General features: G+C 40.1%; 1 protein-coding gene across 1 annotated transcript; it reads left to right on the top strand.

Annotated features, from left to right (window-relative positions):
• The first annotated feature begins 287 nt into the window (after nucleotides 1–287).
• Nucleotides 288–10,992, top strand: LOC104459764 (carbonic anhydrase 4-like). Its single transcript, XM_010079054.1, has 9 exons — nucleotides 288–387; nucleotides 701–772; nucleotides 5,011–5,064; nucleotides 5,462–5,632; nucleotides 7,814–7,971; nucleotides 8,673–8,765; nucleotides 9,017–9,080; nucleotides 9,576–9,739; nucleotides 10,804–10,992. The coding sequence occupies exons 1-9, from the start codon at nucleotides 288–290 to the stop codon at nucleotides 10,990–10,992; spliced, it is 1,065 nt and encodes a 354-aa protein (XP_010077356.1).
• Nucleotides 10,993–12,938: the final 1,946 nt, after the last annotated feature.

Below are 12,938 nucleotides of genomic sequence, written 5' to 3'. Positions count from 1 at the left end.
ACAAGGAATTGTCCGTGAGGACATGGCTGAAAGAGGGTGACAAGAGATCTAAAGGGACAAACAAAGGAGTCAGTCAGTGAAAGATACAGAAGGGATTTTAACTAAAAAGCAGCAGAGGATACTTTTACTGTGACAGTACTTCAGGCAGTTAGTGGCATAAAGGTCATTCACACTTCAGGAGATTAAATATAATTAATAAAAATAGCCAACCCTCAACAAATAAAAGTAATAGATTCCCAGCCACTTTATCCAGAGGGACAAAACTTGTTTTAGTAACTCTTGCGTGGATGGACAAATCAAAAGGACAATTTTCAGCTAGCCTGAGCACCACCTGTATCACTGAGTCAGAGGAGATGCGGGCTTCAAGCAGCGGCTCGGCGGGTCCAAGTAGGGCAGTAAGCGGGGAACAAGTAGGACAAAGTAGATTTTAGGAACTTTTATGGAATTAAGATAATCTGACCATGGTCCAAAGAGCCTAAGGGTCTTTTCCTAGATCACACAATAGCACATTGGCAAACTGCTAAGAGCCTGGCTCCCAGCCAGAAGCACTGTCCTCCCTCCAGCTGCGTAAGTGAACAGAAGAGGGAGTTCTCAACTGAAGGCATTTTTTCCTCAAGTTTCCAAGCTAGGCTTGATAGCTAAAACAATTGAAAACATTTACAATAAAATGAAAACAATACGTAATTGTATTGTTTTGCAGCTATTCTGGTGCCAAGAAACAGCTTTGGTCAGGAAACCAGTTGTAAATTTGACAAGGAAGAAACAGAGATAAGTAGGACGGCTCCCTTGCCAAGAGAGACTCCCTAAATTTAACTGTCTTGAACTCTGCGAAGGAAGAGGAGGCCTTCAGCCCAGTTCAGCCCTACTCAAAAAAGACAACCAGTAAAGTCAAAGTGACACCTATGATACAGTGCATTGCCACTTAAATCAAGAATCCATAACACAATGTAAGACCAGATCCAGTTGATGATATAGCAATTTTAAGTACAGGTCTGTATTTATACTGAATTATATCACTTCCAATAGTGACAACAATACAAATGTCTCTATTTGACACCAAGGAGGCAAGGAGCTTTTGGAAATCCTGGCTGGTATCTAACACTGTCCTGCGTGAAGTGTGGATGCTCATGGCTTAACTCACTTGCACCAGCGAGGTGTGGGAGTAAGCAATGAAACCCTCCGGGGCAGCTCATATCACAGCCGTGGTTTCAGCACCTCAGATACAAGAACAAGCAAAAAACCACAAACCACCAAAAAACCCACATTCTGCTGCATTTTTCTGGGCAATAAAATAAACAGCAGGAAAGAGAATGGGGGAGCTGAGGTTTGATGGAAAGAACAGTCAGGTGAGAGGACTGCAGGATGGGATCGGATCTGTACCGAGTCCTTGAAACAAAGGGGCTTCAGAGAAAGAGAGACAAGAGACTCTGATGTGGAAATGGTGGAAAGGTGAAGGGCACGTTGTCAAGAGATGGGACAGAGGATGGATGAAGCGAGAACAGGAATTACAGATTATGACAGAACTATTTGAATGCTGTAAACACCAGGGAGGGAAAAGAATGGTTTAGGGTGGTTCAGTGATATTTCTAGGAGTGATGGGATGCAGATAAGCAAGTGGAAAATGTAAGCTATTAAACAGGAAACATTTCCTGACACTGAAGGCTAATAGACTGTGGAAAAGTCTCCTAAGGGAAGTCGCAGGAGCCACTCCGACAATTAGAACTAGACTAGACAAGATACCTTAGGGCATAATCACCCCTAAGACCACAGACAACTGACTGGATGTGACAAGTATCTTTCCTTCTTCCTTCAGAAATAAAGCCATAAAGCCCAAAAGGAAAAAAGGACCATTGTCAATATAAGGTCTCTGTACGTAGGAAGGAATCACACCTTACTCAAATAAAACCCAAATGCAAATTTTCCTTGTAAGTGACCCAGGGTGTGGCAGTTTGGTTTCTCCTGAGCAATATCTACGCAAAAAATCCTGTTCCCTAATGTTACATTATCACCAACCAAAAAACCAAACAAAATACCAAACCCAAAACCCAAACCTAATTAACAATAAACCTTAATTCATAGTTTGCTCAGGCATTCTGCAATGTTTAAGTTGCTCATTGTTTATTTAAGGTTTGACAGCTCCAAGGACCTTTTTCTTATGAATTGCTGAATCTGTTCTACGTCACTGATACCATCCAACTTTCTAAACCACAACTGTGATAAGTACTTATTAGAAAAACACTAATTCTTTGTTAGTCTGTAGGCATTAGGAATTTTGCAGAAAGTTTGCAAAAATTCAACACTAATTATCTGGTGTACACTTCATTCAAAACAAGAAGGGAAGAATACTCACGAGTGTTGGATATAAGGCAGCAATAGGCACCCAAGGGCTGAATTTTTTAAATTTTTTTAAACTTTTTCTCCCCAGCATCTTGATTTGTAGGTGGAAAGATTTTTAGTGTGCTCATGTATTGATCTACTAAGATGTGACTGGCACTGCCAGGCTCAGTTGAGAGAACGTGCCAAATACCTATCAGCTGGTAAAAAGTCAGTGGCTGGTTTGTTTGAGAAGGGTTGGACTCAGACTCAGCAATGAAATGCTCCATAACTCACTTCCATTTCACTCCTCTGGTACAGAGACAGCGTATCAGGACCACCGACACTATAATTTGATTATATTTACCTTCCCACAGTGCTTTCTGCGGTTGTCCCTGATGTTTGTGGTGCTATGGTCACAATCTAAAAAGCTTCACAGCCTTGCACCCAATGAACCTGCTGCACTTACTCCTAATTGTGAATCATATTGACTGTAAAATTCGATTTGCATTACAGTAATGCTTTGACGTCTAAGTCATGATCACGCTCCCATTGTGCGAGGCACTATACAAACGCAGAACAGGAGACCTTGTCCCAAGAATTTACAGTAAACAGACCAGAATACCTCCACCGACCTTGATTTCTCACCTGATGACCTTTCTCTGGTTTAACTCACATCCCAAAGAATTTGAGACAAAATCTTTGCAGGTAACTATCCTCTCGTGCCACACAGATGTTACCACCTTTAAACATTTGTTTAAACCACTTCTTTCTCCTGAAAGTTCATGCACACATAACTTCCAAAGACAGACCACTCCCAATCACAGGGTGCTGGCACAGTGGCTGTTAAAGCATAGACTGACCACAGGGCTAGAGCAGTTGCCAAAAATACGTCTGCAATCATTCATCCATGCAAACATTCACACATATGAAACATAACCACACATTGTAAAGATTGGCTTACTGGTATTTGGTATTGATATTTTGATTAAAATATCCATTAAGGCACTTGGTGACATTCTGTGCTTGGAACTTCTGGTTCTGCTGTTTTCCAGCGGAGCTGGGGAATTGCTTGGCGCTGCTGGAGGTCGGGCTGCTGTCTTGTGTACACAGGCCTGAAAAAAGGCAACAAGACATTTTAGAAATGGCAGGTCCTGAAGCTAAGCTTTGTGTATGTTTAAAAGTGTGTCAAAAAATAAAGACTTGTTCAAACCATTTTTTTTATAATAACAAAATATTAAGAGAACAACACTGTAGAAATCACTACAGTTCTTACAGTATGAACGTAGCAATGTTGTTTACTCTTCTTCTCAATATTACTAAACTTACTAAACTAGAAAGTAAGCCAACATTATTTATAGTTTTCAGCATAAATTTAATTTTTGTGAGAGATGAACTAAAACAGTACCATTTTTTCAAGATTATGTTAGTTGCCACAAGCTCATCCAAGTCTCCATCTGTCTTTATAGCTAGCCACATTTTATATCAAGGTTCTATTTATAACTTCTTCTAAATACTTAATAGATGGATGCTATTGCTATATTACTGATATGAAGATAAAAACATGTTAAAAGCAGTTACAAGCCTTCCAGCAGATGTGTTATAAAAGGGCACAAATTATGGCAATTAGCAATCTAATGACAGGACTCCTCCATAACAATCCCTAAAATTTGATTAGCCATTTATTAAAATGTCTATAATTTACTAATCATAGGCAAACAGAAGCTATAGTATCAATCACGATTATAAGAGGTTTTGAATAATTATTGATCAAAGTTCAAGAGCCAAAGAGAACTATTCCTGTTAAAGTCCATTTAAGCTTCATTACTCTTACAACCATTGAAGCATGCTGCAGTAAACAAAATAGTCCTTACTTGCCTGAGTAGATCAACACATATGTAAGTTAAATCAGGTCTCTTCCTCTGAATTTCACATTTCTTCTGACAATGAAAAAGCAAGATTAGGATGTTCTACTGAAAAATTTTCCAACCATCTGTGTGGGATCACAGCTGAGTTAGAATGAAGATTCTTCATTTCTTGGGTAGTGAGATCTTAATTTCTTAAAATTCCTTATTGCACCAAGTCATCTTTAAAATAGTTCCTGGAACAGAGTGAGAGAAGTCATCTTGCATAAGTGAATTCCCAAGTATGTGAAAGGATGGCAAGCACAGAACTGATAAAAAGTTTATTTTAACACTACATATATTCAGATGTGGAACTTTTGCTTCAAGAGGTTGCAGAAGCCAAAGTTTCAAGACCAACTTGTTTAGAACTGCAACCCATTCAGAGTTCAAATACTCCATGCTAGCAGTTTTTGGAAGGAATATTAACAGGTGTAATCTGATTCATTCAAGACCAGGAGGAGATCTGGAGAGAGACAGAGCTGCCCACTGCAGGATTTTTATGCTCTCTTCTGAATTATTTGGTATTAGAACCCAGCTAGAGTCACTGGATGGCATGCTCCACACTTAACAGGCAAAGCACTCACCTCTTACTAGCCGCTGCTTATATTTTTAAGAAATGAAACATCTTACTCTAATAAAATAGGGCAGACAAAGTTGTCAAAACTGTGTGGCCAGCCATCACTCTCTGAGGATCACAGCCGGCAACTCCATTTCCCATGTGCTGTCTTGGGGGACAGTTTGTACAGCTTTGCATTCATCTGATTTTCAATAACTTTTTTTTTTTCTTCTTCAGTTGGAGCCCAGTGGTGCTATCAGTCACAGAAGTGTGAAGATCCACACTGCGAAGGTACTGCTAAAGAATTTATTTTTCCAATCACCACATTAGTGTTTGGATTCCTTGGTTTTGCAAAGGGCCTCTTGATAGAAATAAAGCAAAAATTCACATATGTTTCTGTAGCTCAGCCAACCTCAGTGGTAGTTCACTTTTTATTTTACAGCCATTTGCATGTGTATATTTTCCTGTTAAGCTTAACAGAACATTTTTGAAGTACATTAACATATTTTTTAAAGTACAAAAAGCCATATGCTAAGAAAGTTCCTCTATTAAATTCCAAAATTCAAAGACCTTTCCTTCAAAGATGTCTCCAGTTTCCCAAGTGATAATATATTGATTGTTGGGTGGTTTGCCTTTGTCAAGGATTTGTAGTCTACAGAAAGAAATTCTTTTCTTCATCCTTAAACAGGTCCTCACGAATGGTATCAAATAGATGTCACCTGCAGCGGCAACAAACAGTCACCTGTCAATATTCTCACCAAAAATGTCATTTATGACCAGAGCCTTAAGCCACTGAATTTTGAAGGATATGATGTGAAGGGGTCTTCAAAATGGAACATAGAAAATAATGGACATACAGGCAAGTACTGCCAAATGTTATTATGGGATTTATTTGTGCCTTCACTTGGAACCATCCATTCACTTCTTCCATGTCCTGTGCAAGGTGTTAGATATCACTACTGCTACTTAAAAGCAAGGACGCAAAAATAAGATAGCACCCCTATAGTTCAGAAGTGAAACTTTCGGAACCCCTGACCCAAGGTTTTCTTGGAACTTTGTGGGAATTATTTAGGTCTTGGATTCTGGACACGGTCCTTGAGCATCTCAGCAGAAATTGGGTCTATGCATGTGCAGAAACAGAACTTGAGATCTCTAAATCAAACAACCTCTAGGACGAGGAGGCAGGTGGGTATAGGGGTTTAGGACAACAGTTTTGGCAGAGGTATATTTTTGAATACTCTGATACCCTCCATTGCTGGGCTTGCCCTTTCTGACCCTTGCTTCTGCACAAAGAAGAATTCTGCTGAAGAAGAACATTATCTGGGAAAGTCATTCAACCAGTAGCTCGCAGTGTTTGTGTCGTACTAGTTCTTTGAATAATGATCTGAAATCTCAACCTGTTTCCTCTGCACGTGGAAGTAATCTAACATGAGCTTGCTGATCAGCTACTTACTAATTCAGTAAACAGTGAATCAGTGAACAGCAATTTAGCACCCTTTCACTTCCGCCACTTTTCTTCACTAAAAGCAATGCTAATGATGATGCTTCAACGATATTCGTCTATATTACTTTAACTTGAATAACAAATCTGTTGTCCTTTTTTTTAAAAAAAAATAATCTATAGATGTTCTTAAAATCTTAGATGGATTGTTTTAACTGCTAGATCCCTAAAATGGAAAGGTGCAAGTGGCAAATATTTTCCTAACTTAAAATGGAAGGGTAGGAAGGAAGACAGCCGGGTCAATTTTCACAGCCAGAGATTCCAGTTTAAAAATATCAGTACTTTGACAGACTATAAGATATTTTGACTTTCCACTGGTATACGGGTTAAAGACTTTCTCATTACAGAGCAATATTCTAGAATCTCCATATTACAGTCACTGTGCATAGAAACATCTTTTACATAAAAATTAATATTCATAATGATTGGTCAGAATTTTAATCTTTCCCAGACCTGCAAAAGGATTAGGTTTTTCATCTGGGCTTTTAAAATTTCTTCCTTCTGAGGACAACCAATTCCTGTCCTACAATAGTGGAACTGCTATTGCTTAGATTACAGCTGCAACTAGAAGTTCTACATGAGATTAGCCTATCATTATGTTCAATGATGAGCAGATAGCAAAGGTCAGTGTTTCAAAGGTTCTACAATCTAAATTAAAAAAAAAAAAAACAACAAAGATATGTTACTCCTCCATTTACAGATAAAAAAGCAAAGTCACTAAATGACTCGCACAAGCTTCTAACTCATTTGGAATTCAGAACAGAAATGAAATCTCTGGGGCTTCAATGCAGGTCAAAATCCTTCCATGGAAAGAAAAGTACCATGCTTAATGCAGAGGTCTTAATAACTAAATCTAAAACATATATCCCAGATGTCTCAAGTACAGGAAGTGATAGTGATTTATAGCTAGAAAAAAATATCTTCTAAGAACATTTTGGTTTGCTCTTAGCAAGAGATCAAACGTCACATAATATAGATATAATGACTTAGAGGTTTAGGCTTACGCAGCAACACTTGTCTGAATTAAAGCAGAACAGATATACAGCTTGAACTTAATCATAGTGTCTTTAAATCCTGCCTGAAATAAATGTTACAGAGCAGACAATAGGAGATAAAAATTATGCTTAAAAAACAAATTAACTGTGATCAAGTTTTCTTTTAAGAATACTTGGCTAGAGGGACCTCTTCTAGACAAAAAATTAAGGAATATAGGGTCTTCTGAAAAGCATAAGTAGCTCTGACTCCTGGGGTTAAAATGGCAGCGAACAAATCCCTTCAAATCCCCTCAGTGCAATCAAGGAAAACAGTCTATTACCCTGTTTTCTTCAAAATGTAATTAACTGATAAAACTCCAAAAGATTTATCAATGGATGCCATAAACACCTATCACACCCTTTCCTCAGAACAATCTAAAGCAGTACTCTGCCCTTTTCCTCCATTTTACAAAAGGAAACAAGTACCACCAAATTGATTGTATTCAATCAAATATTATTAATGTATCTTTTTTTTTAAAAAAACCTACTTATTTGTTTTCCCCAGTTAAAGTAACATTAAGCACATCCCCTAAAATCGGAGGCGGAGGTCTGGGAAGAAAATACAAGGCGATAGAATTTCATTTCCACTGGGGAACCAAAGGCGTGCAGCAATACCTTGTGGGGTCAGAGCACAGCATAGATGGAGAAAAACAAGCCATGGAGGTAGGTGAGACTGTGGATTATGGCTTTGATTCAAGAACTCTGGCTTTTTGAGACACTGTTGCACAAAACCTATTGGCTAGTTCTTCTAGGAAAACCCAACAGGGGCAATGAAGAACCAGGGATATGTTGCTTGCTAAGCAGAACACTCAGGAAAACCCACTAGTTTTGCACAGCAAAGGCCCAGGAGAGACAACGGCTCTGGAATTATGTAGCCTTTGGGAGGAGAAATATTTAAAAGTCTATACAGTCTGGTTACACTCTCACACTGCTTCTTCAGATTATAGATTCACTTCTGGGACTGCAACCATGAATCAACCTATACAACAACAAAAAACCCCAAACCTCCCCTCAAGGCGAGACAAGCTGCCAGTGCTGATACAGACGGATCGGTGGAAGGAAACCACCCCCCTTTCAAACCATGACATAAAAATCTGCCTGTTCCAGCGCACAGGCTGAAAGTTGAGGGTTGCAGCAGTCCACAGAGCTCTTCACTTTCTGGGGAGATGTGTGAACTGATATTACTGCTGATGAGTTAAGTTTCAGGTTCGAGCCCACTCATTGCACAGTGCTTCAGGCCAAGGGTTCGGCAGCAGCTCTGGCCCCAGCACAGCCCGGGTGCAGAGAAGCAGCCAGGCTGCACTTACAACAACCAACCGTGGAAGAAAACGAGCAAATAACTGGCCTTGACTGTTGTGTTACAGCTTCACGTTGTCCACATAAGAGAAGATGTTTCAGATATAACAGAAGCAAAGAAAAATGCAGATGGTGTGGCTGTGTTAGCATTCTTTATAAAGGTAGGTAGCCAAATTTTTAATTGCCCATCTGTAATCTACAATCAATTTGGCTGAGTGGTTGACTGCACTGATGTCGCAGCAGACTAAGAGCTAAGCATTCAGTGCCAGCGCTTTGGTCCTTTACCCTTTTCTATATTCTGCTTGTTGTTATCTTTTAGTCTTGTGGTTCTTTTCTGTTTTATTCACAATTAATTTAAAGCAACCAATTGTTGAGAAATGCATGATTTGGAATCAAAATGTTTCAATTTCAGGTTGAAGAAGAAAATAAAAGCTATGCACCTCTAATAAATGAATTAGAGAATATCGAAACAAAAGGTAAGACACTTGTGTTCGTCAAAACGCAAAGATATATTTATTTCGAGCACATATGCTCCCAGGTAGTTCATGGTCCATCCTGTTCTAGTTGTAGTAGGTTATTACTTGAAAGTCAAAGCCAAAAGATAAAGGTTTGTTTCTCAAGCAGTCAGAGCATCCCAGGTGGGAGAACATCTAGTTCTCCACATTTGCAGTGAACTCTTACACCAGAATGAGTAAGTATTCCTGTTTCTGCAGGAGGAAGCAAAGTGAGGAGAAAAACACCCAGACTGTTAACACGAGAGGTGTGTGTACCCTGTGCTCTGCGGGACCCCGCAGCCGGCAGCCAGGGATTTCCCAAGCAGTGTGCGTGGGGATGAGGCTTTGCACCGTGGGAAGCGCACATGGGGATGAGGCTTTACACAGTCACGAGCAGCAGCCGCATTTGAACACAAATGTGAGCAATGCCTGCAGCCACGCTTGTCACAAGCCATAATTTCCATGTGGTTTGTCCAGGGCAAACAGCACAGATGGAGCCTTTGCCGCTGAGTTCTCTTCTCCCACCTGAGGAAGACCTTGGAAGGTACTATCGGTATGAGGGCTCCCTCACCACTCCCGACTGCTATGAAGGTGTCATCTGGACAGTATTTGAGAAGCCAATTGAACTCAGCCTTTCTCAGGTGAGTTGTAGAGGCATAACCTGGAAAGTCCACTTATGGTTATTTGCCCCTTCAGCCACCTGCACGGCCAAATCACACGATTCGATACAGACATGTTAACTGCTCCACTGCTTCGTTCCTACGACACACACACTCGCTTGACATCAGCCTAAACATAGTCCCTAGTGCCAGTTTTTGACCCTATTAAATCATCTCTTAAAAATGGCAGGAAAGGGGGAGGAAGGGGAAATTACGATATTAAAAGAAAGCCAAAAAACCCCACAGGTCAACACCTAGATCAGCTCTTCGTCAGCAGCGTTTCCACTGTAGTCATTTGCTCACCCCCAAATCTCACTGCTTTTCTCCTATTGTCATAAGAATTACAATACCAGAACAGAATGCTTCAAAATCCAAACTTTGAGCCTATCTGCACCAGCTTTAAGCAACCCATTTTTGTCCTATAGAGAGGAACTGAATCATGACTGCCTCTAAAACACAGATTGTTCAGTTGATGGAGTACATGGTTAAAAAATTCAGATGTCCTGGAGTGGACTCTCAGCAATGCCACTAGCCAGCACAGCCTGGCCCAGAGCCAGCCCCTGTATTTTCGAGCCTTACTGCAGCGTGCTGATGGTCACTTCAGGCACAGGGCAATGCTCAGCTGCACGAGTCGGCACAGCCCCGTACAGAGAGGGAGCCTCTGCTTGCTCTGGGCCAGCGTCGTGCCGCAAGCAGTTAGAAATTGGAAGCAAAGAAAGAAATCCTAGTCCCCTTACTTTGTGTCACTGTGACGTGATGCACAAGGACAGGACGGTGTGCGTCAAGAGGACTGGCGTAACCAGGTCCTTGAGCTGGGCAAAGCATTTGGCTCGCACAGAAAGGAAGTCCCCATGATTTCCAAGATTAAAGAAGTCACCTGTTGGTAACCTCTGGCAGTAGCCTCCAGCACATTGTTTCCTGCAATGCCACAAAGTAAGGCACTGCAGATTTATAATATCCCAATTCCCAGTGTTCCATGGAAAAAGGATTTAACAATCTCTCTCTTCTTCTTTTTTTTTTTTTTTTTTTTTTTTTAATGCCTGCAGATTTCTCAATTTTCAGCAGTCCGCTTTGGTGGGAAGAATTCAACGTACATGACTGAAAATTTCCGGCCTGTTCAGCCTCTCAAAGAACGAAAGGTGTACTGGTCCAGTGCCAGCACTGCCCTGCCTACCACTAAGGTTTTAATGTTGGTCCTGATCCTTACGTACATCCTGAGTTCTCTTTTCCAATGAACACTTCTTGCCTCCTTCAAGGTTCTGGGCTTTACGGAGTTTTTTTTTGTTGTTGTTATTGCTGTTGCTGTTTTTTTGTATAAAGTATTCTCTTTAACCACCAACTCATGAATCATATCTGAATACAGAATTTAACTTTTTCCTCCTCCAGACGCTAATCAAGGACTTCTGTTGCTGCTCTTACATAAAATGAAACCCATTGCACTAAATCACAAGAATTTGAAGGAACTGTGAGATAAAGCTATGAAGATTCAAATTCTAAAAAATGCTTACAAAAAATTAGGATGGATTATCTGCAAGCCTGTAGTTTTAACACAACTTGGGAAGGACACTTTGGTAGCTATACAGAGGACCTTCAAGAGGAATCTGTTCCTAAGTGCCTATGAAGGGTTTTGTTTGGAGTATGTTTACATTCAACACTGCAAATCAGGAGGACAGTAATGTGGGGAGTAATTCTTACCTTCCCTCCATTGTCCTACATGAAGGTACAACACAGAGCAAAGAAAAAAATGCTCACACAGTTGAGAAATACCTGGGTCATCCTATCTAGTGAAGGATACGTGACAAATTTCATCTGTGCTAACACAATTTTTCCCCCTTCTTCCTTCAGAATATCTAAAGTTAATTTTTAGGTAAGGATACTGGATTCTTTTAACCTAATCTGATTCTGGATTTAAAATTTCTCTATTAAGCCTATTTATTCAGCCTAATCCAGCATCCTGCTCTGGGATGGCCAGTATGATGTTCTAGAAAGAAAAAGGGAAGCTCAAGCACGTATACCGGTTGCATCTGTGGACACTCCCTCACTTCGGAGGGCTGCATTTGAAGTATGAGACTTCTTTACGTAATAAAATGGAACAGGTCAAGAAATGGCTCTTTCCAGTATCACATCTTAAAAGGTTTTAAATTTCAGTTCAAACATTTCTGTGTGAACATTTCTATGGGTTTTTTTGTATAATAACATATCTGTAAAATATTCACATATGGTTAAGATTAATAGTTTTTTCCAAGAAGACTGTGATTTGAACTCATTTCTTCAGATCTTACCCAATTACTCACAGAAAAACTCAATATATTGGGAAATGGGATTTCCTTATATTATTACAGTTCTCTGAAGACAGACACAACTGTTTTCTTTGGCTATTGCTGTACAACATGTTACAGCTTCTTTTAGAATTTTAGATGTTGGCCACATCAGAATAGGATTCATATTAGCAGACTTGTATTTTTTCCTTTAGGGCAATGTTTGCAGAGAGGACTTTATGCTACAGCCATATGGCCACTTTCAGGAAAATCACGGCAGTGAGACTAACCACAGCTCACCAAAGAAGAAAAAAGCAGGGTGAAAAAATATTTTCATATTTAACAATCAATAATATAAGCTTAAAAAGCCCACATGGGAAAGCAAATTCACCTTTTTAAGTTTAGAGGAACGATTAAGACTTTAACTGTATTTTTAGCTAAGTGAAAAACCTTTGAGAAGCAAACATGAATTAAAGTTGAAGAGAGACCCATATTCTCATTGTCTTGAGTTTTTATTTGTTTTGTCCTTGCTGAAGGTGAATTCACACAACATTCATTCAGACATTTAGGGTTGGGTTTGCATTTCTGGGGGGGGGACAGGGAAGGGAGGGATTTGCAGTACATTGGGACGTTTCTGATGTCAACAGGGGATTTAACTTCACATGGGTCATTGGGGCGTTATCTGCACATAGCAAAATTGCTTCGAGTACAGCACCTTGCCCAACAGATCTGGTGCACACACCCAGCCCATCAAATAGAGGACAGCGAAGGAAAGGGTACCATGCATTTACCCAGTACAACTTCACCTCTGTACACACACTTGGCTAGTTAGTTAACCAGGACAAACCATTGCCTACTTATCCATCTGTTGAGCATCTCTGTGCTAGCTATGTCCATTACAATCCCCAACATCCCCCAAGTAG

The sequence above is a fragment of the Pterocles gutturalis genome, unplaced genomic scaffold (assembly GCF_000699245.1).
Source record: "Pterocles gutturalis isolate BGI_N339 unplaced genomic scaffold, ASM69924v1 scaffold30658, whole genome shotgun sequence".
Classification (NCBI taxonomy): Eukaryota; Metazoa; Chordata; class Aves; order Pterocliformes; family Pteroclidae; genus Pterocles; species Pterocles gutturalis.
Note: the sequence above shows the minus strand (reverse complement) of the source record. Positions and strands in the feature narration are given on the sequence as shown.

Excerpts from the sequence above, each read along its gene's own strand:
- LOC104459764 (XM_010079054.1), top strand. The coding sequence starts at position 288 with ATGGACAAATCAAAAGGACAATTTTCAGCTAGCCTGAGCACCACCTGT. Across the intron at positions 5,633-7,813 it reads AGAAAATAATGGACATACAG|TTAAAGTAACATTAAGCACA; the intron begins GCAAGTACTGCC and ends TGTTTTCCCCAG. Across the intron at positions 7,972-8,672 it reads GAGAAAAACAAGCCATGGAG|CTTCACGTTGTCCACATAAG; the intron begins GTAGGTGAGACT and ends GTTGTGTTACAG.